This window comes from Ictalurus furcatus, chromosome 21 (genome assembly GCF_023375685.1).
Source record: "Ictalurus furcatus strain D&B chromosome 21, Billie_1.0, whole genome shotgun sequence".
Taxonomy (NCBI): domain Eukaryota; kingdom Metazoa; phylum Chordata; class Actinopteri; order Siluriformes; family Ictaluridae; genus Ictalurus; species Ictalurus furcatus.
Genome location: NC_071275.1, coordinates 3819967 through 3846961, shown reverse-complemented (window position 1 = coordinate 3846961; position 26995 = coordinate 3819967). Strand labels below are relative to the sequence as shown.

At 39.1% G+C, this 26995-nt stretch overlaps 1 protein-coding gene across 5 annotated transcripts in view; it reads right to left on the bottom strand.

Annotated features, from left to right (window-relative positions):
• pparg (peroxisome proliferator-activated receptor gamma) overlaps positions 1 to 26653 on the bottom strand; it is a 40188-nt gene extending 13535 nt beyond the window's left edge. The window contains exons 1-4 of one of the 5 annotated variants that reach the window (XM_053653622.1): positions 26422 to 26653; positions 6140 to 6706; positions 3962 to 4131; positions 437 to 575 (exon numbers count right to left, since the gene is read on the bottom strand). In XM_053653622.1, the coding sequence (XP_053509597.1) occupies positions 437 to 575; positions 3962 to 4131; positions 6140 to 6704 (874 nt within the window). In that variant the 5' untranslated portion in view covers positions 6705 to 6706; positions 26422 to 26653. Of the gene's footprint in view, positions 1 to 436; positions 576 to 3961; positions 4132 to 6139; positions 6707 to 12385; positions 13120 to 13192; positions 13334 to 13678; positions 15926 to 16921; positions 19553 to 26421 lie in introns of those variants that run through there. The other 4 variants (XM_053653620.1, XM_053653619.1, XM_053653623.1 and 1 more) reach the window with 4 other exon arrangements.
• Positions 26654 to 26995: the final 342 nt, after the last annotated feature.

The following is a 26995-nucleotide window of genomic DNA, read 5'->3' as shown; positions in this document are numbered from 1 at the left end:
TGGATGGATGGATGGATGGATCAAAAGAGTTGGTCTTGAGAGCGGATAAGCTGGGTAAAGCCAAGTATGTCTGGCATGCTTCATCACTCAATATAATCAAGAACGGGCTATTTTCACAGGAAGAGGTCATTTGATTGGCATCGCAATCGACCAATCACAGGCCATTAAAACTGTGTAGAAAAATGCTACAACTCTACAACTGTTGCCTGCTGACAAAAGCATCTTTACTCGCCACTAACTGCTTCAAGCTAAATACATATGGAAATATATTCATTAATTATATAATTAATTAAGTAAGTACTACCAATGAAATACTTGTGCCCATCTACCTGTACAATATAAATTCCACAGTCTGTAGATGGAGCATCTGAGGCTAAGACTTGGTGAGCAGGACATTCATTGCAACAACAGAACATGAGGTAAAAGCAGATCTTACCATTGTGCGACATTCCCACCATCAGGCACTTCTGGAAGCGGCAGTACTGGCACTTGTTGCGACTTTTCTTGTGGATGCGGCAGTGCAGGTCACAATGATCGTAGACTAGCTTTAGGCGAATTGTACGGCGAAAGAACCCCTGAGAACGCAAGCGAAAGTTAATAGCAATTTGTTAAGCTCAGTAAACTTGTGACCTGGAATGTTAACAAAACATGATATGTATTGTTAGATCCTCATTTTAATTGTGTACTTAACAATTCGCTCAAGGTCTCGTCTGTTAGGAACGTCCTGTTGTTTTTCTTTGCAGTAAACAAATGTATAAATGGCTCCCGAATGGCAAATTAGTCAAATGTGATGTCCAATCTTAATCGCAAAAGGGCGGTGTAGCTGCAGGATTTGTCTCCAATCAAGCAGGAGATCAAATTTAGATGTGGTAAAATACACCCCCAATCCCACCCCAACCCCCTCTACAACCTCCCCTGCCCAACCCATGTCAGTCATGAATAGTTTCTTGGTATTGTCCTATTACGCAAATCATGGACCCTGCTTTTTAACATTTTCCCTCAAAAACTGTACATCGTGTTAAACAAGTATTGGCACCCTGTCCAGGGTGTACCCCGCCTTGTGCCCGATGCTCCCTGGGATAGGCTCCAGGTTCTCTCGTGACCCTGAAAGAAGGATAAGCGGTATAGAAGATGGATGGATGTTAAACAAGTGTGGGTAATTTATAAATGGCTCCCGAACTGCAAATTGGTAACATGTGATGGACATGGTATAACCATTAAGTGCAACACTATAATATAATGGTTAACTGAAACACTGGGAAAGTTGAATGATTAAGATTTATTTAAGGTTCATTTTCACTCTCAGACAAAAAAAAAAAAACAAATCTGAAAAGTATATTCATTATCATATACGGAACCTAAGATGATATTTAAATCCTGCCAGTTTTTCACATACAGGTGCATCTCAAAAAATTAAAATATCGTGGAAAACTTCATTCGTGCAAAAGCAGCCCTGACCAAGTATTGAGCGCATAAATTAACATCCTTTCCAGAAGGTCGACATTTCTGTATTATAAATTCTTTATTCTAATATTTTGAGATACCGGATTTTTGATTTCCACGAGATGTAAGCTGTAAGCATCAAGATTAAAAAAATAAAAAATAAAATAAAAAGGCTTGGAATATTTCACTTGATGTGTAATGAATCTAGAATATATGACAGTTCCACTTTTTGAATTAAATTATGGAAAAAAACAAACTTTTCCATGATATTAATATTTTTTGAGATGCGCCTGTGCATGCTTTAAACTGGGATTGTACAGTCTTATCCGTAAAGCCCTGGTGTCTCTGCAGGATTTCATTCCAACCAAGCAGAAATCATGCCTGATTCCACGCATCCGCCGATCCTGGCGACTATCAGGAGTTGCTCCTGCTTGATTGGAGAAAAAACCTGCAGCCACACTGGCATTTTCTGGATAAGACTGGACACCTGAGCTTTAAGCCCACAGTCAGAGAGCGAAGTCATTATTCACTCAGAGATAATGGGTCTCAATGTTTATCTATATAGTCCATTCGACTCAGCAGAATCTCCTGGATTGGACTTTGGGCAGAATGCAATCTTAGAGTCTCACTTAGACAATAGTTAATAGTTTTATGTATGTATCTATTTATCTATCTATTTTATCAGTTAGTCCAGGAGTGTCACAATCTACTTCTGCCTGGTCCACATCAGTATTTTGTATACATTTCTTTAGTCTCTCATCTCTCTTGTTTATGAGCTTTTCTCATAATTTCACCATAATTATATGTAGGTCTCTACACAGATACATTTCAGGAATTGGAGTCAATCACTGAATCACCCCAACACCTAACATGTTTCTGAATCATTTCCTGATGTAGATACGACTTCAACCACAGCAGGCAGGCCTCAATTTTAACCAGTGTTTCAGCCATGTGAGATGTGAGTCCACACGCAGCCACTACACTTTGGGTCTTGATTTGAATCTGTGAATATGTCGAGTTGTAGTACACTACTGGGCGTTTTATATTGCACGTTTGTGCAGTGAGCCTTATTTGGGCCGCACATTTGCTACGGGTCAGCAAGAAAGAAACGTAGCTGTTCAGTAAATAAGCAAATAACTCAATATTACATTGCATTCTGGTAATTACTGTGAATTAAATGAAAACGAATGGAACGAAAACAGAAAATTGAAATCATGTTTACTTATACTGTCAATAATAACACATTATCCCCCCCCCTTCCCCCCATTACACAGGAAATTTCATCCTTTTGTGTCATTTCTATTCGAATTCCACTATAAACAATCTACGGCACTGCTAATTAGCATCACACTGTGTCTACACGGAGCATAGGAAGCATGATAAAACGGAGAGGATGTTTTCCGTGCACGTTCTGTTCTCCTTGTTATACTTTAATTGTTATTTTTAGCAGCATTTTGCACTATAAATAGAAAGAGGAAGTCGAGCCAAATAACACTCCACCCGAAAAGGCTTTTGTATTTTAGAACAATTTGTGTATTAACCTGGTTGGCTGAACCTAACGTCAGGCATTGTTACTTGATGAGAGAAAGGGATAGAAATGATGTTTCGGTATTTTCTCACTATAACTCAAATTTAGATTTGACCTGATAGACGTGTATCAGGAGAAATGCACCTCCATAACCCACCCCCCCCAACCCGTGTCAATCATAAAAAGTTTCTCATAACAAAATATTTCATTAAACTTGACGCTGTCCTATTACACAATTCATGATCCCTGCTTTTTAACATTTCCCCTCCTAAACTGTACAACATCATGATGAACAAGTGCGGGTAATTCCATTTAGACTCATGTGGGTGTACTACTAATTTGTCTAAAGGTGTATCATCAAACCCACGCACCTACCTGTCTGCCTACTTTAACAAGCCCCCGTGTCTAGAGTTTGTGGAATGGAAATGTGAGTGAGAAGTCTGGCTCACCCACTCACATGATTATTCTTATTCAGACACATCTCTCTGCCCATATGAATTTCTTTGAATGGAAACTTGCGATGGGGCTTTTGTGGTTCAAGTGACAGACAGAAAAAAAAAAGAGATATCCAGACACCTTTTGACCTTGTCTACATGTCTGGGTACGAAATGAAACTTAATTTATCTGAATGACGGGAGGGAGATTTTTTGGGCATTTCCTGCTCATAAACGAGTCGGCGATCGTCTGTATTTCGAGAAAATAATTTGTATGTTACAGTTACATGTAATGTACACCCACTTCTTAGAATAAGAAGGCAGCACTGATAGTTAGTAATGTCATAAGATAATGCGACAAATAGAGTATATTCAGATATTGAAATGAAAATCAACACTTCCTACTTGGGTCTGATGCTTGCATCAAATCATACAAAACTACAGTATGTGCTTGGGAAGAAAGTGATTCTGGCTTTAAGGTGCCACGTGGCATTTGTTTTTAGCTCTGTAACACACAATCCTATGAGCTTTGCAGGAGTGGATTCGTTATCTGTACCTTGCATCCCTCACAGGCATGAACACCGTAGTGGAATCCTGAAGCTTTGTCCCCACACACACGACACTCGATGTTTAAAACTGAGGTGGATGGATCTTCGTGCTGTTTCGTGAACGCCACGCTGTTTTCGCCATACTGTGGTGGAGACTCGGGCTCGAGTTTAATCGAACCTGATTGAAAAGACCACAGCATGCTTCATGAGGAGCAGATCACTGTCTTACAAAGCTGACACAAAATACACAGGTGTTTAAAAAAGCTACCAGCAGCCTGGTATTTATTATAACATTTGTTTTGTTTACTTTCATGACATGATTGTTTGTTATGAATTAATGTGTATGAATGAACAATAATGTGATTTGTTTCGTCATGTATATTTCAGCGTTAGGAATAAATACACATGCTGTTACTGTCGTGAAGTAATTCTTACAAACGTTTTCCGAGCTCTGTGGGCGTCACGACATGCAAATCGGCTGTGCCATGAATGCGCTTGGTCATTTACAGGTAATTGGCATTTATCAACATATACACGTGCGTACAAAGAAAATCAGTGTTTGGTGAAACTTTGGTGGGGATTTTCATAAGGCTGGGCGATATCATGATACTTGAGGACATTCCTACGATACACGGTGCGTATCATGATATATAAGTTTAACGGTACTTTAAAAAAAAAAAAAAAAAAGGTAATGCCTACAAAGGCAAAGAAGATTAAGTTTAAAAAAAAAAAAACGTTAACGATACATCACCATACCAACGATATCTGAGAAAACTGTATCGTGTAATCATGTATCACGATATTGATATGATATCAATGTATCGCCCAGCCCTAGATTTTTAGTTCAGTTAGGACTACAAAAGCATTTACATACAACTTTACTAAAAGATGGATAAATGAGGCCCATTGGCTATAGATACATATGTACGTATATATACATATATGAATATACAGGTGCATCTAAACAAATTAGAATATCGTGGAAAAGTTTCTTTGTTCCCGTAATTTAATTCAAAAAGTGGAACTTTCATATATTTTAGATTCATTACACATAAAATGAAATATTTCAAGCCTTTTTTTTTTGTTTTAATCTTGATGATTACGGCTTACAGCTCACGGAAATCAAAAATCCAGTAAGTCAAAAAAGTATTATGCACTTAATTCTTGGTCGGGACTCATTTTGTATGAATTACTGCATCAATGCGGTGTGGCATGGAGGCGATGGGTCTGTGGCACTGCTGAGGTGTTCTGGAAGCCCAGGTTGCTTTGATAGCGGCCTTCAGCTCGTCTGTATTGTTGGGTCTGGTGTCTCTTATAGATTCTCTATGGGGTTCGGGTCAGGCGAGTCGGCTGGATAATCAAGCACAGTAATACCACGGTCATCAAAACCAGTTAGTAGTAGTTTTGGCACTGTGGGCAGGTGCAGAGTCAGCATCTCCATAAAGCTCGTCAGCAGACGGAAGCATGAAGTTCTCTAAAATCTCCTGGTAGACGCTGCATCGACTCTCGACTTGAGAAAACACAGTGGACCCAAATCATCACTGACTGTGGAAACTTCACACTGGACTTCAAGCAACTTGGATTCTGTTCCTCTCCGCACTTCCTCCAGACTCTAGAACCTTGATTTCTAAATGAAATGCAGAATTGTCTTTCATCTGAAAAGAGGACTTCGGACCACTGAGCAACGGTGTTTTGAGTTAATCTGCTGATTAGAGCTCTTCTCAGGTCAACATTTCTGTATTATAAATTCTTTATTCTAACATTTTTGAGATTTTTCCCAGTATCTCATTTCCATGAGCTGTAAGACGTAATAACAAAGATTTTTAAAGAAAAAAAAAAAAAAGGCCTGAAATATTTCACTTCATGTGTAATGAATCTAAAATATATTAAAATTCCACTTTATGAATTAAATTATGGAGAAAAAAAAAAGCAGCTTTCCACGATATTCAAATTTTTTGAGATGCACCTGTTATACAACGTATGTAATGTGCACACAGGATTCTAGTAAGAAATGCTCATTGAGGAAGTTTCTGGGACCAGAATTAAGAATTATTTTCAGTGATAAACAAGAACTGGCTTAATCCATGACCAGAAACAACCCTATGAGTAATAAAACACACATTACTTTTGGCTTGGAGAGAAAAGCTCATGATTTTAAACAATGCTGAAAAACGTATGGTTCATACTTTGGGTTTCATGTACTTTGTAGTTGTCTTCCTGAGTTCTGTAGCTGCTCTCTTGTGGTCTATAGCTGCTTTCTTGAGCTCTATAGCTGCTTTCTTGTGCTCTATAGCTGCTTTCATGTGCTCTATAGCTGCTTTCCTGTGGCCTATAGCCACTCTCTTGTGCTCGATAGCTGGTCTCTTGTGCTCTATAGCCGGTGTCTTGTGCTCTATAGCTGTTCTCTTGTGCACTATAGCTGTTCTCTTGTGCTCTATAGCTGTTCACTTGTGGTCTATAGCTGTTCTCTTGTGGTCTATAGCCGTTCTCTTGCAGTCTATAGTTGTTCTCATGAGCTCTATAATTATTCTCTTGGGCTCTGTAGTTGTACATATGCGTCAGATCCATCATGTGCGTCGTCTCGCTCTGGCCCGGGCTAGGTGCGTACTCGATGCCAGAGATGGGTGTATAGTCATTGAGCGTGGAGAAAGGCTTCATGTCCAGAGAGTGTGAGCTGTCGTCAAGTCCCTCCAGGTCCAGAGCACTTAGGCCAAATCCCGTGGGCCAGGAAAACGTCTGTGTGTCCACCATATCTACCCAAGAGACACATACACAGATTTTGAATGAGGCAAAAGGCAATAAGGCAAAAGGCAAATCGCACCAACAGAACCTCTTAACCTATTATTCCCAGTCTCTGAACTCTTACTCATCTCATGTTCTTTTTTTTTTTTCTTTTAGTATGGCCAGTTGTGCTACAGTATGAGTAATGAGAAATCAAGCTGGGCTAAGAAGTTAATGTTTCCATCTCAGCCCAGCTAAGAGATAACAGAATTAGCAAACGTATCTATTCTTTCACCTAAACAAATAACTACATTGCTAATTTCAAATCAGCTCAGCATTTAACTCTAATTCTCCATGAAGACAAAGGAAGGACAAGAAGAGCACGGAGTTGCTTAAGATGATTGTTGCTCTCCCAAGTGGCCTCGCAGCTCATGAAAACAGCCTGAGGTCTGCCACTGACGCAAGTACCAAGGCCTTGGCCTAACACTGTGTGTGTGTGTGTGTGAGAGAGAGAGTGAGAGAGAGAGAGAGAGAGAGAGAGATTGATTCAGCCTGTATTTATTCTATGAAATGCTTACAGAGTATGTGACTGGGGCAACACTTTGGCAATAGGAGTAAAATCAGAAGAGCACCTACTAAAAACAACTATAAGAAAGCTAAAGAGTGTTTCATTTTAATGCTCTACTGTAATATCACTGAAGCTCTCCTTACGTCGCTAATTCCAATTAGGTTGACCTTTACGTCAAATTTGTTGCTAGTTCATACTTTTCAATTTAAAATGGACTTTATATTTCCATTAAAAAAAAAAAAAAAACTGATTCAAGGAGTGTTAACACGTAAGTTCAGTTTATGAGGAACAAAATTTGTGGTTGTCATGCTTCATTTTTAAAGGTTTGTCTATCATTCAGAATATCATATAGCACACTGAGACTCGGATAATAAACTCTCATCATGTCTATGTATCACAAATGTGAGCTAGTTGCATGACTAAAGGGATAGTTCGAGGCACTGCCCAATTTGCGTACTGATAGATTGTGATATAGAGATGTTTCCTAGGCCATTTTAGTAGTTTCCTGGGCAATAAAGCTTATTAAACAATGTATTATTCTATATCTTAATTTCAATTTAAAGGGAACTTACGGTAGTTTGTACGAACATATTAAGTTATTTAAAAAAAGCACACAATCAGCAATTTTGGCTGAAAAAAAGGGACTGCATAGAGTGAAACACACCCTATAATCCACTCCACTGTAAAATATAGGAGTGGATCGCTGATGCTTTGGGGCTGTTTTGTGGCTGGTGGCTCATTCCACACGTTATTCTTTTTCTATATTATGTTTTTGCTCATTTGAATGACGGCTCCTTGTAGTTCTGGAGGGCAATGTATACGCCTCTGGAGAGCTTTATGCTACAAAGGAAATCTTCACTGTTAACTCCATAGTGCACTCACAGTACAGAGGACATGGTTGAACATAAACTAAATGTTCTGATGTTTGATGTTATTTGTGTTTCCTTTTCAGTAAAAAAAAAAAAAAAAAAAAAAAAAAAATTCATTGATTTCCCTAAATCCCTCCATATCGATCAGAAAGATTTTACACAATCAAAGCCAGCTATTGCGCAAGGACTGCTTTTATAACCAGATAGCTATGCATATGAGTTCCACGAGGGATTTATAAAGTTTATCGAAAATTCGTCCTGCCTTTAATTTGATCTACATGGGAATTTTATTTTAGACTCTACTCCAAGTGTGACAGTGTGTAAAGCTGGGGCAAAAAGAAAATAGTCCAGGTGACAAACAAGACTCAAACCGTGCCCAATATATTTCTTCAATATTCCAAAAATAGCTAAATTGTTCACATGGTTCCCAGCAATGTTCCCAAAATATCTTTATGCTGCAAACATATTTAGAGTCTTCTCCATGACTCCTAGTGTAACCGTGTATGAAGTTGGGGGAAAAGTCCAGGTGTCAAACTGGGCTCAACCGGTGCCCACTCTATTTCTTGAATATTCCATAAATAGCTAAATTGTTGATATGGTTCCAAGCGGTTCCCAAAATACCTATATGCTGCAAACATCCTCTGCTCAACGACTTATTTTTTCCCTTCTCACCTTTAATGGAATGCGAATGAATGAATGGAATCTCCACAAAATCACCTGAGCACACTTCTGCTGACCATTTTTTAGGAAATGCCGGGCAATAAGAACGGTCTATTCTTAGCACTGCCACGACTTTCTGTCCCTAACGTATCCACTCTGAAAAGTGGTAAACATGTTCCTCGCAGGGCTTTTGCTCCAGTTGGAAAAATGGGGAAGATACAGAGTCAGACATGTGGTTTGGTGAGACACAGCCTCCCTTTCTCTCAATCTGCTTTCTCAGTGGTGATATTTAGAGTCATCACATTCTGGTGGAAACCACGGGCTTATCATCCCGATGAGCGAATTTAAAAACGGATCAAAGAAATGATAACGTTTTAGTTGGTTCATTTGCTATGCTAAACTGTTCTTTACAAACAGGTCATCAGTATAAAGCGATCACGTGTTGGCTCATGTCTTACAGGACTTGAACTGTGTAAGTGTTGAAGTGATGGTAACAAACCATGACGAACAAAGCAAGATTAAGTAAATGCAGCTTATTTGAACAGATAATAAACGCTATGGACATTCATTGTTCCGGCCCAGTCAAGCCTGATCTTGCAGTGTTCAGAGGACAGGTAATAATAATAATAATAATAATAATAATTCCTTAGATTTATATAGTGCTTTTCTAGGCACTCAAAGCGCTTTATATTGTATGGGAGGGGGGATCTCCTAAACCACCACCAGTGCGTAGCATCCACCTGGATGATGCGACGGCAGCCATACTGCGCCAGAACGCCCACCAGCTATTGGTAGACAGTTGTGGTCAGCCACAGACTTAAAAAAAATAAATAAATAAATTTTTATTATATTTATTATAGTATTATATTTCATAGGTTTGTAGCACGTTTAAGACACTTTTATTATTGGTGCTGATTATCCGTTATCCGATACGTTGTAATACGCACACAATAGTTCAATCGATGTCACACTAGAAATGTGAGTATGTACCTTCTAACAAATTACATATGACCAAGGCACAAAAAAGTCCTCCATTATCGGTGCAGCAAGCAAGTTTGCATGGCTTAGCATAGCCTAGCTGCGGCTAGTAACACTGTCATGAGAAACACTCAGAAAAACAATTCAACTTTCCCGAATTCATTTAGAGGTACTAAATCAATTCCTATGTATACACAAAGTTTTATACATTGATGTTTATTGGCTTCTTCTTTGCCCCCTGTCTGAACGGGTTGCAGGCAAGCTGGCTATCTCGACAATCATAAACTGTAAAAAAAAAAAAAAAAAAAAATTACACAGTAAAAGATTTAAAGTTCGTTATACAATCTAATCTATTTTCCTGACTGAATGTGTACTATGCTCATTTTTATGATATGATTTATTTTCAGCTCAGGAGATATTTAATGGCTGAACACTGCTAAAACGATCTATGTAATAGTATGAGTAAAAGCATCAAAACATCATTTTATACTTTTCAGAAGGCATTAAAAGGACGGCATTTTTTCGAAAGTTCCTTATTTAAGAGCAGCTTTGCATGCGTCTTTCTTGGCTAAGGTAATCCCAGACTCAAGTTTCATGAGTTCGAGTTTGAAAACCTGTTAAAGTAAAAGCTCTCGAAGCAACTGAAGTATACAACTAATGACAATAGTGTAAGTTGTGAAAGAGGGATCGCCAGTTATTATAATACTGGTGGTTCTAGAGTCTCTAAGTAAACAAAAATTCATATACAGCTTGGTCTACACTGGAGTGTCCTTCAAAAAAGGGTGTGAGACCAGAGAGCTCTGCTTCTGTTCTCGCAAGAAAGTTATGGAAAATTGTTGCTCACAGAGTGTGATGTGAAATCCTTTCCACAGGGACAGTATTGCAACAGAAACGTAATGTTTTCCGTTAATATTTCCTAACAGCCATAATGGCCATGCCAAGGCGAAGGAGTAACACAAAAATTTTTTTTTTTTCATTTATGTTCAAAGTTGTTCATCTCCCACATCTATGTATGTATTGTTATTAATCTGCACTGCTAATGTTAACGTGTCACGACTGTATCACTTGTCATTTCATGCCAGAGTTTCTTTATTTAAATAAATATATAAATAAAAATTAGGTGCATTTTTTGCCATCTTATTTGCTGTTACCAAATGGCTAGACGTGGATGTTTTAAATCGGTGGAACCAAAAACATCACCACCGACAGCGACGGTAAGAAAAAAAAACTACAGGTATTAAGTAAAGACGGGGGCTGATTTCTTTCTAGCCGAGACTATAGATTCACACACCTTATTAGTGACAGTCATTTCATGTGATTAATCAAAGTGACAACCGCCCCCCTCTAGATTTAGCATCCATTGGGGCTCATTTAATTAAGCCTGTTTTGCTGACACTTGCAAAATACGTCATCAGCAGTGATTCAGAAGGCTCATGTGAAGCACAATAGAGGGTGTAATAAACATGAACGAGGTGATTCACTTTCTCGATCATGAATTTTTTGTTTGAATTGTTTGTTTCACAAAATGCCTTTGGAGGAGATACCAAAAGCAGATTGATTGGCCCCTTAGTGGCGGAACAGAAAAGTGTCGCAGCATTGTCCGGAGAATGTGTGTTCAACTCCCGATGATGCTACTGACATACATATCTTGGAGCCAAGATACATACACACACACACACACAACAACGAGCGTGAACTTGAAGCTGACTGAGTAAAAGCTGTGAGTCCGGGATGGACCCATTTCCTGTTGTTGTGTTGAGTTTTTTTTTGAAAGTGCAATGAAAAGCCGGAGTAAATAAACGCAAAGTCTCCCTCTACACCCTCACCCTACCGGGTTCTACAGTGCAGTCGAAACCGGGGATTTAAGGAAGACTCCACCGCCACGACAGAAGCCTCCCCACATGGCGAGATCATCAAGACCCTCGCCATCTTCCACCAAACTGATCACCAAGTGCTCCTCGACCTGCGCAACATCTCAGCACGCAGTGTTGCAGAGGTACTCGTCCATGATCCTGACTGACCAGGGCTCTACAGTTATGTCACAGACACTATGCGTGCTCTACGAATTATTAGAGATTAAATCGATTCGCACCAGTGCTTACCGTCTGCAATCAGATGGCCTGGTGGAGCGGATTAATCAGATGCTAAAAAAAAACAGATTTTTAAGTTCGTACCTGAGGATGTGCGAAATTGGAATAAGTGCCCCCTGTTATTTCCAGTACAAGAGGTCCCGCAAGCCTCCACATGGTTTTCCCCATTTGAATTATTGTACGGCTCAAGCCCCAGGGCGTCTTAGATGCCATTCGAGAAAATTGGGAGGAGGGACCTTCTAACAGTAAATACAAAATTCAGTACGTTCTGGACCTGAGGGCAAAACGCCACAATTTAGGTTACCTAACACAGGAGAATTTGGAGAATGGGGTGGTCCGTTTTTGTGTGGACTTTAAAAAATTCGACCCGGTGTCTAAATCTGACACATACCTGACGCCTAGACTTAACCAAATGGTATTGGTAGACTCCCACTATCTCACGTAAACAAACCAGCCTTTTCCACTCCGTTTGGGTTACCGCTTTTGTTCATCTGGGTTGGTTGAGGCAGTTCCTGGGGCTGGTTGGCTATTATCGAAGGTTTGTACCTAATTCTTTGGACGTCACCAGCCCGCTGACTGATCTCACTCAAAAGCGGGTGCCAGATCCGGTCCAGTGGACAGAGCCATGTAAGCAAGCTTTCTGCCAGGTATATGTGGTTTTGTGCGGGGGTCGCTGATGACTTCTCCTGACTTTTCTCTCCCTTTTCTTCTACAGACTGATGCGTCAGACAGAGGGCTGGATCACTTGTTGGTACCTGGCACTTCAGCCATTCAAATTCGAGTTGGTCCACAGACCAGATGGTCAAGGAGCGATCTGCAGGCCGGATGGCTCCTTGGCCTGAGTATGTGGCATCAAGGGCATGGTTGATTGTCAACTGTGGACGGAGAGGAGGCGGGCCGAACCAGCAGGTGACCCATCATGATTTTCACCTGTGTCTTATTACCGCCAGTCTACTTATGTGTCTCTTTGTGCTTTCAGTGACTCCCATAACTGGCGAGAGAAAGAGTGAAAGTGTGATACCGCTTGGCAGAGCTTGCAAGATGCACGCACACACACACACACACACACAACCAAAAGCTTTTTGGAGCAAAAGCTACGAGTCTGGGACGGACCTGTTTCCTGTTGTTGTGCTGTTTTGTTGAGTTTTTAGAAAGTGCGCTGAAAAGCGCGGACTGAATAAACGCGAGTCCCGAGCTCAGCGAAATTTCCACCTGTCTACCAAGTCCTCCTCCACACCCTCACCCACCGGGTTCTACACCATGATAACAAACTTCAAACATGTCAAAAAAAAAACCCAAGAATGATTCTTTGTGGTGGAAAAGAATAATTTAGTTGTTCTTTAGTTAACATACCACTGAAAGGTTGTTTAGGAAACCACACATAGTTCCTCTTCGGCAGTTTTTTCAGTACTCTTGAGGCGTAGTAGTTCAGTAGCAGAACGTTCCTATGCTTTTGTGAGTGTCTATTTATTCTGTCTGTTTGGTTGTGCCTCGTTCGTTTCTTCCTGCAATTATATTACAGTTCTATCTGGTCAGTTGATGGGAAACTCCGTCTTGCTTTTTCAATCCTGGACCTTTATTGACTTCTTTAACAGCTTAGACATGCCTAGATTCAATTGCCTCACTTTTACGTGTCGTGAACATGAATGAAACATGAACGGATTTTAAAGATCGACCTACTTGGATCTGTCAGCAATGTTGCACTTGCCAAACACTGACAAAATACTTTTTCCAGGTACGCGACAGACGACTTATTTCCCTTCATGCATTAAATACAGAGAAAACAAAAAGAGTCAGAAAAAAGCACACTAAGCAAAATCATCGAAAAAGTTCACTTACCAAACTGTCATAATTCAGAGGTTTGTCTAAAGGCACGTAGGCGCCTGAGAATCATGCTACTCATCAAGGATGTCTCTGAGTCTTGTGGAAAGGAGCATTCGAGAGTCCACAAGAAGAACCAGCCTGACAACATTCAGCAACTTCTACACATTCATCAGTTGAATGATAAGCACACCGGTCTTTCCTGGTGGAATTTCTCACAAGATACCACCGCCGAACATGACTGATATACGCAGAGAACTGTACCTTGCGAAACAACAACTCAAATGCTCTTTTAATTGAAGTGCTATACTGTTCGGCAGTAAAAGTAGAACGGGCTGAGACTGATATGATTCAGAGGACAAACTTTGCATTACAGGTGGCTCGATAGACATAGACATCATGATACGCTTGCAGTGTATGCGGTGTTATCATGTGATCCGGCTCAGAGAACGTTACAAGATCGTTACAAGAATACATTCTTACTAAATGGTTTCTGTGTTTGCGTAAGGGTAATTATTACCTGAATTGGTCTTATACGTCTGTGGTAATCCCTTTCTGTCTGACTTCTTCTAATATATGTATGCACACACTGAGCTCATTGATGTCATTTAACCGTTTGCTTTTATTCGTGTGAGCTTTTGTTTGTATAAGCGTACGTCTGGGTTCTCCAGCAGACACTATTTTGCTTGGTATTTCTTTCTTTTTATGTTTTACTTATTTATGCCTCCATTTTCTTTGTTTGTGTACTGCATGTTGGTAGGTAGTGGGTGGGACTGGGCAAGGTGGAGATTCAAACCTTTGTAGCCACCTTTGTGTGCCCATATTGTGTGCATGCACATAAGTACAAATCAAAGTGGGTTTTGTTTTGTTTTTTTTCTCTCTCTTTTTTTTCTTTCCACACCGACTCTTATTGAACACACTCTGACCTTGAAAAAAAAAAAAGAGAGGTTTCTCAGAAAAACACAGAATTATAGAGTACTGCTGTCAGTGCAACACTTTCATTAGAAAAGGCCATGACCTTGAGGATTTGTCATAGCAAGCTGCAGAAAGAGAAATGTGACTTCCTGACATCAGTGCCAGCGTGAGTGGCAGAAAACTCTTCCCCTGTGCTCTTGTCTCTGCCGTGCCCTCTCGCTATGAGACTGAACCCAGACAATAAAGCTGTCACGCCACCCACACGGCTACTACTGAACTTACTAGGCACACATTTGTAACTTTGATGCAGCGATTATACTACACGGACTTAAACCACATTCTGTTTGGCAAGGATTTGTCTAGCATGGCACACGTGAACTCTGATTTTTTTTTTTTCTGACTTATTCAGAAAATCTCTCCTGGTTAGGGGAAATCCTGAAGCAGATTTCTCACTTTTACTCCCCGGGTTAGGTAAAAATGTTTCAAATGAGTCTTTCTTTAAAGGACGATCATAATTTTGACAAACCTATCTGAGCCCGTTTAAATTTTCATTCAAATGGGTTTACATATGGGTGTCAACATTAGAATCGTTATAATAAATAAATAAATCTACATTGCCTGATGTTCATATGCTGAACTGCTGGATAGAAACATCTCACTTCCACGTTCGGAAATGAATCAGGCAGCAGGATTCATTTTTAGACTTCTATATGCTGGTGTTTTTTTTGTTTTTTTTTGATGAGTCCGGTGTATAAAAATCAGGAAATAGGCATTCTCGATTTCTGTAAACGTTTTCTTGGCATATCAGTTACAGATAAGTAAGATAAGTTAAATGATTCTTGGGTTCAAGAGAAGAGGAGGATGAAGAAATCTCTGAGTAGCTAACAAGGGCTAAGTAAGGTATGATGACATTTATGCATTTACGGGTTTTAATGATACTGATAAATAAATGAGGTATGATTAAGCAACACTTTCAGTCATGGGCTCAGCTTCGGGGATTGAAATCTTTGATTTTGGCCATTGTAAAATAAAGGAGAAAGTGCATGGGGTTTTTTAAATATGCGACAGTACAGAATTATTTATTGTAGTACTATTAAAGGCAATTAAGGAAAGGAAAGAAAGAAAAAAACAAGGTAAATCTAACGAGGTAATCACATCTATTTTATAATTAAAAAAAAATCTACTGGTGTTTTTCTTCATATTTTACACATAATAATAATAATAATAATAATAATAATAATTTGTAGATTTGTTGTGGCAGATTTGTTAGATTTCTTTTCTTATACAAACTAATAATAATAATAATAATAATAATAATAATAATAATTTGTAGATTTGGTGTGGCAGATTTGTTAGATTTCTTATACAAACTAATAATAATAATAATCATAATAATAAATGCGATTATATAAAATAATAAAAGTAAACAAAGCAAACAAATCTGCTTAATCTGCTAGATGTTTAGGCACTTAGTCTATTTATATCGGAAAATATTTTACTGGAGAAAAATCTTGATCTCTTTGACTCACTCTACTTTAAACACTTATAGCACTCAAATATTTATTATACACATATTTATCTTATATTGATACTAACATTGTCTAATACCAGCTGTAAAACGAATCTTAGCTTACAGTATTTACAGTCTTACAGCAACTGCGTCACTATATACCTTTAATAAAGCACAAAGTCAGATGCAGAGTCTCCTCAGTCTAACAGTCTATAAACATAAATATTTGGGTATTTAATGGAACATATGTTTAATATCCTTATTTTCCAATAGTGAGTTAATTGTAATAGTATAATGAAAAAAAACCAAACAAACCCTGGGTTCAGCACAGGGATCATCAAAAGTCATTCTATCCTATTTCATAAAAGCAAATGCATTTCTGACGGATATTCTTTAAGACAGAATAATTTCTGGAATAAAAAAAATAGAACTGATATACGCCGAAGCGAACACGAACAACCTCGTGCGAACATCTGCAAAAACAATGAAAATGTAAAACTCACTCACCAAAACTCTTATATAAAATAAAATACTCACTCATGTAATCTGTCATTAAATGAAAAAGCCATGTGGGACATCAGGATGATCAGTATCAGCATTCGGTATGGCATGAAAAACATGAACGTGGCGGCATATCGTTTCACTAAAATCAGCTATTAAGGTCTGAAAATGAGTCAATAATCTTATTATTTCCACTGATTTCTCACATGTGACCGAGTGTTATGACTCCAGTATCAGCTCTAGTATCTATTATCTGACCCGAGTGAGAACGAAAAACAGCACCAACCAAAGCTAAAATCTAAAACCACTGATAAGTATCTAAAAGTCTTACTCACCCCAAAACCCAAGTGTTGAGCCCCAAGGCACGTAACTGCGTTTCTCAGTGACACTGAGCTCTGTAATCAGTGAAGACAACTTTGGCAACTAGGCAAGTGAGTGGCTATTTCTGTGGTTCTACCAAATTTAACAGGAACTTGATTTTTACACTTCATGGCCTCAGCAAAAGTGCAGACAGCTAACCATCATGTGGTTGTGCTGTGAGGTGTTCGGCTAGCCAGATGACTTCCTGTTGCTTCACCCACTGCTTTTCTGCTTTCCACTTCTCTTTACGGAAAGCCGGACGGATCACTTCTTCCTCGGGATAAATTTATATAATGAATCTGATGTAATAAATTGCTTTCTCTGCACCGTGACATTTTGAGAGTCACGGCTGAGTTCTTGAACTCTGATCCTATGATCATGACAGTCATAATGACCGATAGTGACCTTATGAGAGGGTTTTTTTTTTTTTTTTTTTTGTACTTTGGTTCTGCATTTGTTATTACAAAACTCCTATAATGAAATGGATGCAGTAACCCCAAAGCAGAGGTGCCACAACCCTACACAGATGTGCTTTTCTGACACACGATATTGAGCTGATTAACGCCTGGGTATTTAGCTAATGGGCCGAATGATTTGATTTGACTTCGCAAATGTGATATCTCTCGATCACAGTTAGCACTTTCCAAATAAACTTTAAAGTCACATTTCATTCCCACCGGAGTGAATACTCCATATATGACGCACATCGGGCATTTGCAAATAAGAGACAATACAGCATATTATGTTATTTAATACACACAGTACGTAAACATTAAAATACCATCAATACGCCAAATTTCCATTCAGGACGAGTCTGCCCGGGTGGGCTATAATTTTGGCCAGCATCACTGCCCCTAGATAATAAAGACTGTCCCAATTTGAAACTAACATAAAGACAGTCGTGTGCTAAAATAAGGTTTCGTATTGCTGAAGGAGCATGGCACGCATCTTTCACAAACACTTTAGCTGTTATTTAGTTAACATACCAGTGAAAGGTTGTTTAGGAAACCGCACATAGTTCCTCTTTGGCAGTTTTTTCAGTACTCTTGAGACGTAGTAGTTCAGTAGCAGATCCTTCCTATGCTTTTGTGAGTGTCTATTTTGTCTGTTTTGGTTGGGCCTCATTCTTTTCTTGCTAAAATAAGGTTTCGTATTGCTGAAGGAGCATGGCATGCATCTTTCACAAACACAGCACTCCCATAACAAAATTTCTCTGAAAACGTCTGAAGACACGTGGCAGGTTAGAAGCTCCACCCAGACTGAGAAACAAACAAACAAAAAAAAAAACGACAAAAGTTAACTAATTTCATCCCTATATTACCTTTAAAAAGCGTACATGACTAATAATATTGTGATATTGTGATACAGTTATGTAACGTAATGTCACGTACGTCATGTAATTACACAGGTACATGCTAGAGTTTCAGGAAAACTAAACCTGCTGCTAAGCTCTTGTTCCAGATCATTCCATCATGTTGCGTAACAGCATAATTCGTCCAGTGGGTATAGCTAAGTATCCTTGTTACTCGAAATTATGGTGTACACCGTATGCTAGCTAGAAACATTTGCTAAAACCCAGACTCATGATTTGTAAATCTGTTCAGTTTTTGTGAGGTCATTTTGCTAAAATCGCTTTAAGCACAAAATAAAGTCCATACAATGCAGACGCCCTGGTCAAGTAGGGCTGGGCAATATATATCGATATACTATCGATATTGTGATAAATGATTACACAATACACTTTTCTGAGATATCGTTGGTAGGGTAATGTTTTAATCTTTTAACTTAATCTTTTTTATGATCGTAGGTATTAAAGAAAAGTACCGTCAAACTCAGTATAAGGTTTTTTTTTTTTGGTTATTTTACTACTGTTTTGCAGACAGTTTGCTAGCTAAGTTATATATCGTGATACGCATCGTGTATCGTAGAAATGTCCTGAAGTATCGTGAAATGATATTTTTGTCCTATCGCCCGGCCCTGCGGTCGAGACTCACAAAATTGAATCCGGACTCCACAAAAAAATAACTTTTTGGAAAAGGTCCTCAATAGGAGAAATGTCCGTACCCTGCTTAGCAACTAGGCCTTCACAGTTCTTGTTCATAAATTTTAGACAACAGCTGACTGGACATATAAAGTCTGCAATTCAAGCAAATGATCCAAGCTATTTCTTCGTCAGCCCTTGACCAGAAAGCATCTTCACACACATCGCACACACACACGTAAGGACGTAGCAACTCCTCCATCTTTCCAGCACATGATTAATCGTGATCTGCTCTCAAATAATTCAAAGCCCTGGAGAAAACATTAAAACCCACACTAGTACATAACCGAGGACGGATGTTGAGCGATCGTTTACCTGACCATTCTCAACGGACTTTAATGACGAATCAGACCCGCCGCAAATAGCATTTCTGGCGAGTGCGTCGGACACCACGATCTTTATTGTGTAGCTCCTTGGGAATTTGTGCTTGCACAATATCTGAGCACGTGAACTTTCCCCCAATTGCTTTTAATAGGCATGAGTTAACGGTTGATGCCTCTCCTGGGGTTTCCAGCGCTTCCTCAGCTTCCTCAGCGGATGAGGAAGGGGCTAATGCGAGTACGAGTGGCCTCAAACATCGCGTACCAGAAGAGGGCTCTTCCCTCGTTCCTCGAGGTGGACAGGAAAAAGGAGGGACGCACAGCAGGGGATTCACAGTGCTGACCAAAACCATGTGGCCATGCTGTTCCTGTCCAAACACTCTGAGAAAGGTCAGCTTGCTGAATGATGTAGCTGACATTCGACAGTGCGGCAAATATGTTTACTATCATTTCCGACAATCCTGTACAAATGTCAGGCTGTTGAGAATGCATCTTACGCACTTATGAAACGTTATGTACTCTTCAGTAAGCAAATATGTCAAGTATTTCTCCAGTCCCAGTGGGCTCGCTGTCAAGATGAAGCACTTTGATAACCTCCGACCTAATCAAATGTCATTTGAAGTATCTAATATAACCGGTGCTGATGCATTCATCCGATCTCGATTGTGTTACTGGACCTAAAACACAAGCTCGATGTCTAATCAGAACAAGACGTATTTTTCTCATTTTAATCCACTTCTGTAATCCAACGTGTGTGATGTTCACTCACAGTCTTCTCCTGTCATGAAACACCAATTAGTTCAGTAGGATCATTATTTCCAATAAAAGAGAAGACAAACCAGCAGGGCGTTTTCACAGTAACACCTTTTAAATAGCGTCTGCGATTAGTAAAGCGATAAAAGTCAGGGATTAGTGTTGTGAACCTATGACGTTCTGGGCTGTCTCTGAAAGGGCCGGGGAGCTTTAGAGTTCCCTAGATCTTCCACATGTTTATAAGAAAATTTCTTTTAAGCTTTTAATTGGATTGTTGTTGTTTTGGGGTTTTTTTTTTCTTCTTCTCCGAATTTGACCACAAACGGTTCAGAGGGTAGGAACTTCTTGGAAAACCCGTCGGATGTTGCTGTGGCTGAATTCTGGAAACGACACTTTTTTTTCCCCCGAAGAAAGATGCCGAAATGTTTTAGTAACTTTCAAAACTTGCCTAGGCTTTCTGCACAGATCACGTTAAATAGATGTGTAGCCAGATTAACCAATACAGCTGCAAAAACGGCCATAGGCTATGAATAAAGGCTGGTATAAAGAGATAAACTTAGTTTTATTATATTCTATTAACTAACATTAGATTTTTGCTATACACTTGCTTCAGTACATGATAAAATAAATGGCAATTAAATAAATAAATACATAGCAATTGCTTTTAGGCAATCAGTGTATCAGTGGAATTGGCAAGGGAATCTTTAAATGCAACTTTGTCCCTGTGTTTCAAAACTTCGTATATTAGGGTTTTCGAAGTCCACCACACATATCGCTTATTTTCATAAAATATAAATAAATAAGAGACAGGCATAATGAGATGACAACAAATTGCTACATTAAATCAACATATTTAACAGAGTGAGAAACCTTGATGCATCTTGATATAATGTATCTAAATCTCTTGTTCTGATCAGAATTCTAAAAGAACTGATGATTCCCATTAAGTATACAATACTGTAATGTACATTATCATTATGCCAATCTTTGTGTCACCCATATTTCATATCAGCTCATTTATAGCAAATAAATATGCGGCAACAGCAAGTGCATTAAACAAAAAAAAAAAAGGCATCATAGTGTTCGGGTCATTTTCGGTGAAGTGTTTAAACTGATACTGCGTGTGTCGTTTTTACTCCTGACACCACAATGGTTTTGGGAAACTTACCTCAGAAAATAGTCAATAAACTCTCATCTCCGCTCATGCAGACTTAACGAAAGGATTGCTTACTTATACAATAACTTACTGTCCTTAATGAATGTTTGGTAGTATGTACGTTCAACCAACACTGACTGAAGAGCTTTACAAATGTGATGCACTCTATAAATAAAACCATAAACATGCAGCATGCATACATGATCCACTCACTAAAAACATGCAGAAGGTAATTAGTGAGATAAAATGTCTTACAAATCTCAGCATTGAATGGCATGTTTTAACACAGTCATGTAGACCTACTCAAACCCCCCACAACACACACACACACACACACACACACACGATGTACATTTATGTACATCTGAGAATTACATCTATCTCCAAAATGCATCATGCTGCAAAACCCAAAAAGGAAAAATTCAAACACGGAATGGAAACCACACACCACAGGTGCACGTCTGCACTTATCCGAATATCTCTTCTGTGAGCAAGTTGCGACACAGTAGCCGCTCGGTGCATCTAATTATGCCAAGGTGAAGAACGATGTTAATCTTTATATTATATATAATAGGAAAAATACCACAAATATTAACCGAGGTTATTATTATCCATTGAAGCAGTCTATATATATATATATATATATATATACACGCGTAAATAAATAAATTTTATATATATATATATATATATATATATATATATATATATATATATATATATATATATATATATATATATTAGAGAGAGAGAGAGAGAGAGAGAGACAGAGACAGAGAGAGAGACAGAGAGAGAGAGAGAGAGAGAGAGACAGAGAGAGACAGAAAGAGATAATAAAAAACCTGGGTTAATATTTCTGGTATTTTTCCTATTATTACTCTTATAGGGAATATAATAATAATAAATACCCCCCCCCCCCCCTCCTCATTTATGGATAATTATGGTATACATACATGTGGGTTGTTACAATGTGAAAACGAATGCTAAATATACCATAAATAGGCTGATACTAAACACATAACAAGATAACAAAACATGCCAGTATGCCGTCTTTTAACTTATAACACACTTTGGCTCGTTTGATGCTATAAAAAAAATGAATACCTGCCATTTCAGATGTCATGCAGCACTTTCATCTGAAACCTGACATGTAGCTGCGGTTGTTGGAAGTATTTGTTTTACTACTGCTACAGATGTTCACTACTATTTGTTGTTGTCGTGTTTTTTTTTAAAAGGCAGCTTAATATGATTATTTAAATAAAATTCCGCAACCCGGATTTACTAGCAAGCGTACGAGGTGCAGACTGTAGATTCATCACTCACGCCGGAGAGTAACATTGCTGACAGAAGCACAAACACATGGCATTTAAAATGTAAAAGTATCCGCCAAGTAGGTCATATTGTTTTTTTTTGTTTTTTTGGAAGTCTTTGAAGTTTACAGCATTTTGTTTTGATATGATAGCACGGTCATTTAGTGAACACAGCGTATTACTGAAAAGGCTCGAGCTTTTTAGGTGGTCCTTTGTACAGCTGATATTTTGTACACAAGTGAAAATCACTAATGAAACACTTTATATTAGAGAACTTTTTAACGCTTCCCTGGTAGGAAAGCTTTCCGTGCACCTAATTTCGTAGAGATGATCGAATCAAGGTTTTCTAAATGGTAATTGAGAAGTGCAGACTTTTATAATCAAATAAGCGCAGGAACATGTCATATTCAATTCCTAGTCAACCCTAATGAAATGTAAATGTGTGGTGAGGTTAAATTCACATCACGATAACACAATAACTACCTAAACCTATATTATGCGTCACCATATTGTCGCAACATCATACTGAAAAACATTACTACATGCTTACCTGTTCCTGTAAACACTGGGCGACATTTTAGCTGAAAATTCAGCCTGAAAGCTCTGTCTGCCATTTTTGTTCAATGCACAACTAGGGGATTGTCTTCTCTGCGAACGATGTCGCCTTTGAACCGGACCGACTTTGTTTCGGTAATACGAACGCACGAGCGCGAAACAGGTGCCTACATAGGCAACCTCCTCCCAAATGGAACACGGAGATAGTGACAGGATTTTGAAGAGTCATAATAACATCTTGCGCACCAAATATCGAGGTATATAACCAATTATCGGGGCATGCAAAGCAGCAAATCCATCAGCTCTGCCTAATCAGCTGAATATCAGTCCACTGATATGTTCACGAAGGTGTGTTACACTCAGGAGGATCGCGATCAAGAACCAGTACAGCACGTTACACTACGGTAAAGCCGTGACGTGATACCTTTTCTGACTTTTCTTCGATGGTTCCTCTTGTTCAAGACGAAAACAAAAAAAGAGGCTTTTCTTGTTTAAGTGTGCACTATAATCCAGTCCTGAAACTCTTATTTATAACAAAGGCCACACTTGACGAGTTACAACCACCCAGAAGAAAACCTGCATGATCTGCTGACGCAAGCAAGGCAAGCAACTTGAGGTTTGTTTTTAGTGCCGGTTTTGTACTAGAATGAGACCGAATGTAAACAATACTTCACTCGGATCGCGCCGCTGCACATTTATAACAACAGAGCAAAGTCCATCACGTATTACGTCAATTATGTAACATCTCAGTACAAACCTTCTCATGCCACACAGTGTAACTTTCCTCACACGCGACACACACAGATCTACTTACGTGACACTAGTTATGTGTATAAACTCACTTACTCTATTAAACATATAGAAAACACACAGACAAGCAAACTTGACAACTTTTTCTCTTTATACAATATAATGACGATATTTTTTTCTTGTCTGTTTATTTATTTATTTATTTTTACGTTAGAGTGTACATTTAGAACTACATACTGTAACATAATTTATTACCAAATCAGCAACATATCACCAGCCCTACTTAAGGTATGATAGATTAGTAATGATAGCTTCCATTTCTTGTATACAGAGTCTCCCTTACAATTGAGAATGCTATACAAAAGCAACACGAGCGCAAACAAAAAGCAAAAACAAGCGGCACAAAAATGGCAGTATGTTCCTCCAAAAGCTGAGCAAGGATCTGATGGCCAATGCCGCCATGTTGCCCAGAATCCACACACACACACACACACACACACACACACACACACACACACACAACACCAAACGTTTTTATAACACTCACTATTTTAATGATTTAAAGAAGCATTACCATGTTTAAAATATCACCATATTATAAAAAAGGCAAACAAAGGTTACTCAGGATCGGGATCTATATGAGCGCTTCTTATTAATCCAAACGCTTCCATTTGAGTAATGACCTCTGATATATTAACACCATCCAATGCCATGAACTACTGCTTTATTTGCTGGTTTCACAATTCAACGTCACAAGGTTTTTTTTGTTTTTTGGGGTGGAAATTTCTTTAAATAGTGATTGTGAGTGTCACAAGAGCGACTTTGGTTCTGCTGTGATTCGCAATGTTCACCGCCTTTTATTACAGGCGTAATCAAAATCATATCACATTGTCAGAAACTGATAAGAGGAAACGTGTATGTGTGTGTGTGTGTGTGTGTGTGTGTTTGTGTGTGTGCGCGCGTAGGCTAACACACACACACACACATACACATACGCGGCCCACGCAGCCCGTTGCAGTTTGCAAATGACTTTAATCATTTCAGTGCAATTTGCGCTGGATTTTATTCAAATTAGAACTTGATTCATATTTGTAATATTAACCCAGTTTTGTAACATAATGGCAGTAACATAAGGGTGACTTTTGTAACTCTTTCCCAAAAAAGAGTAATTTATGATGACATTTACATCACAAATAAATCACCACAGTGCTGGGATCATCGAAAGAACGTTCAGAGCAGCACTCACTCTGTCTGTCTCATGATATTGGTCGAGAATTCACCCTTGCCAGTAAATATGAGTCACGTTTTATGCAGAACAAGAATACAGTCTGGTGCTGTATGTAAAAGATTCCTCTACATATACGTCAGTCAAAAAAATAATAACTGCGGCTCATTAGTCTTATACATATATATTCTTTAATATTCGTCTGCGTGAACATACTAGAAGAACTTGGTCTCGCTTCTGGAGACCAAATTGTATGACACCGATTATGTTCGCTATTTAAATGATGCTTGATCAGTTTAGCAAACACATCACAGAAACCATATTACACAACGAGCTTTATGAGCTGGATAAATGGAATCGACATCGCGTCACGTCACTTCCTGCACGGAAAAAAACAAAACAACAACAACCCCAAAACGAAGCAAAACGGACAAACAAAAAAACCCACCACCACTAGCAAAATCCTTCGTGAACGAATGAACAAAATGACACGTTTAAGGTCTCGATGGAACAAAGCGGACTGGGTTTTAAACCGCGACCTCCTGGGAAATGTAGTAAGTTATATGCTTGTGTGTGTGCTGCTTTTATAAAAGTAATAACCCTGCTTCCTTTTCAAATCTGATGCATAGTATACGACTATCATGTGTGTGTGCATACAAGCGTTCTGCTCATGCATTATCTCTATTTATGTTTCCTTTCTGGCATGCTCTTTGAAGCAATCCGAGGGGTTAAAGGTCTTGGCCAGAGGCCCAACAGTGGCTTTCTGACAGTTCTGGGATTTGAACTCACAACCTTCTGGTCACTTCACTTACAGAAGGAGACGGTGATCCTCAGAGACCACGGTCAGTGCGTGAATGATTTCTGCCACACTTATCACTTCCATAGCTTTAACTTTCCAAGATCTGTGTAGCTAGATCGCTTCCAGTGCAATGTCCTGATGGTGTAGAGATAAAACACTTACTGATTTACTTTAGGTCATAACCATGGTGTGAATCTGTAAACTGCTGAGTCACAGGAGAAACACTGTACAAGGCAGCGTTAAAGTATCAACTCTTGTCTTGTTTGTTTTGTTTATACGAGCACAAATATTTACTTCTAAGGCGAATTTGCAGTCATTCCTAAATCTGGTGAGCTACACCTGAGCAGGTATTCATCACACTCACGTGCAGTAATGATTTGTAAACCTAAAACATTCGACTATGAAATAAAATGAGAAAGTTTTATTCTACATAATGTGACCATTAGTACAAGATCACTGTATACACAGGCTGAAGTTACTTCTGAGTTTGAGAAACACACACACACACACACACACACACACTCTCACACGCCGGAGTTTGAGTGTTGAGTAAATGAAACGCTCACCTGCGGGTGTGTGTGTAACGTGCGTTTCTCTCTTGTCTCTTGTCACTTCCTTGGTGCTGTGGGTCCACACCGGTGTTTCTCCACCTCCGTTGGCCGTGTAACAGTCCGTGTTGGCGGTTAAAACCCTTCCTCGGTAACTTTTTTGGAGCTGAAGTGCCGGGGTTTGTGGTCCAATGGCAGGTGCTGCCGCTGCGCTGATGCTGAGAGCAGAGCTTTCTGTGCGCGTTGCCAGATTGGGTCCAGTTTTCAACCCCTACAGGGGCGGTTCTCAGATTTTATTCATGGTGGAGAGAAAAGGGGGGGCATCAACAGGGTAGGGGGGCATTAACACGGTGGCCCAGCTGAGGATATGAGCACGTGACCTGGGCTCACACAAATGTCAGAAAATGCTACCTTATAAATAATAATGAATAAAAAGTTAGCCCAGATAACTATTGCTTAAATGACGGCAGTATTAAGTGAGGAATAAACCGGGCGGTGTGTGTGTGTGTGTGTGTGTGTGTGTTAGTGTGTTAGTCTGTGTGTGTGTGTGTTTGTGTTAGTGTGTGTGTGTGTGTGTGTGTGTGCATGTGTG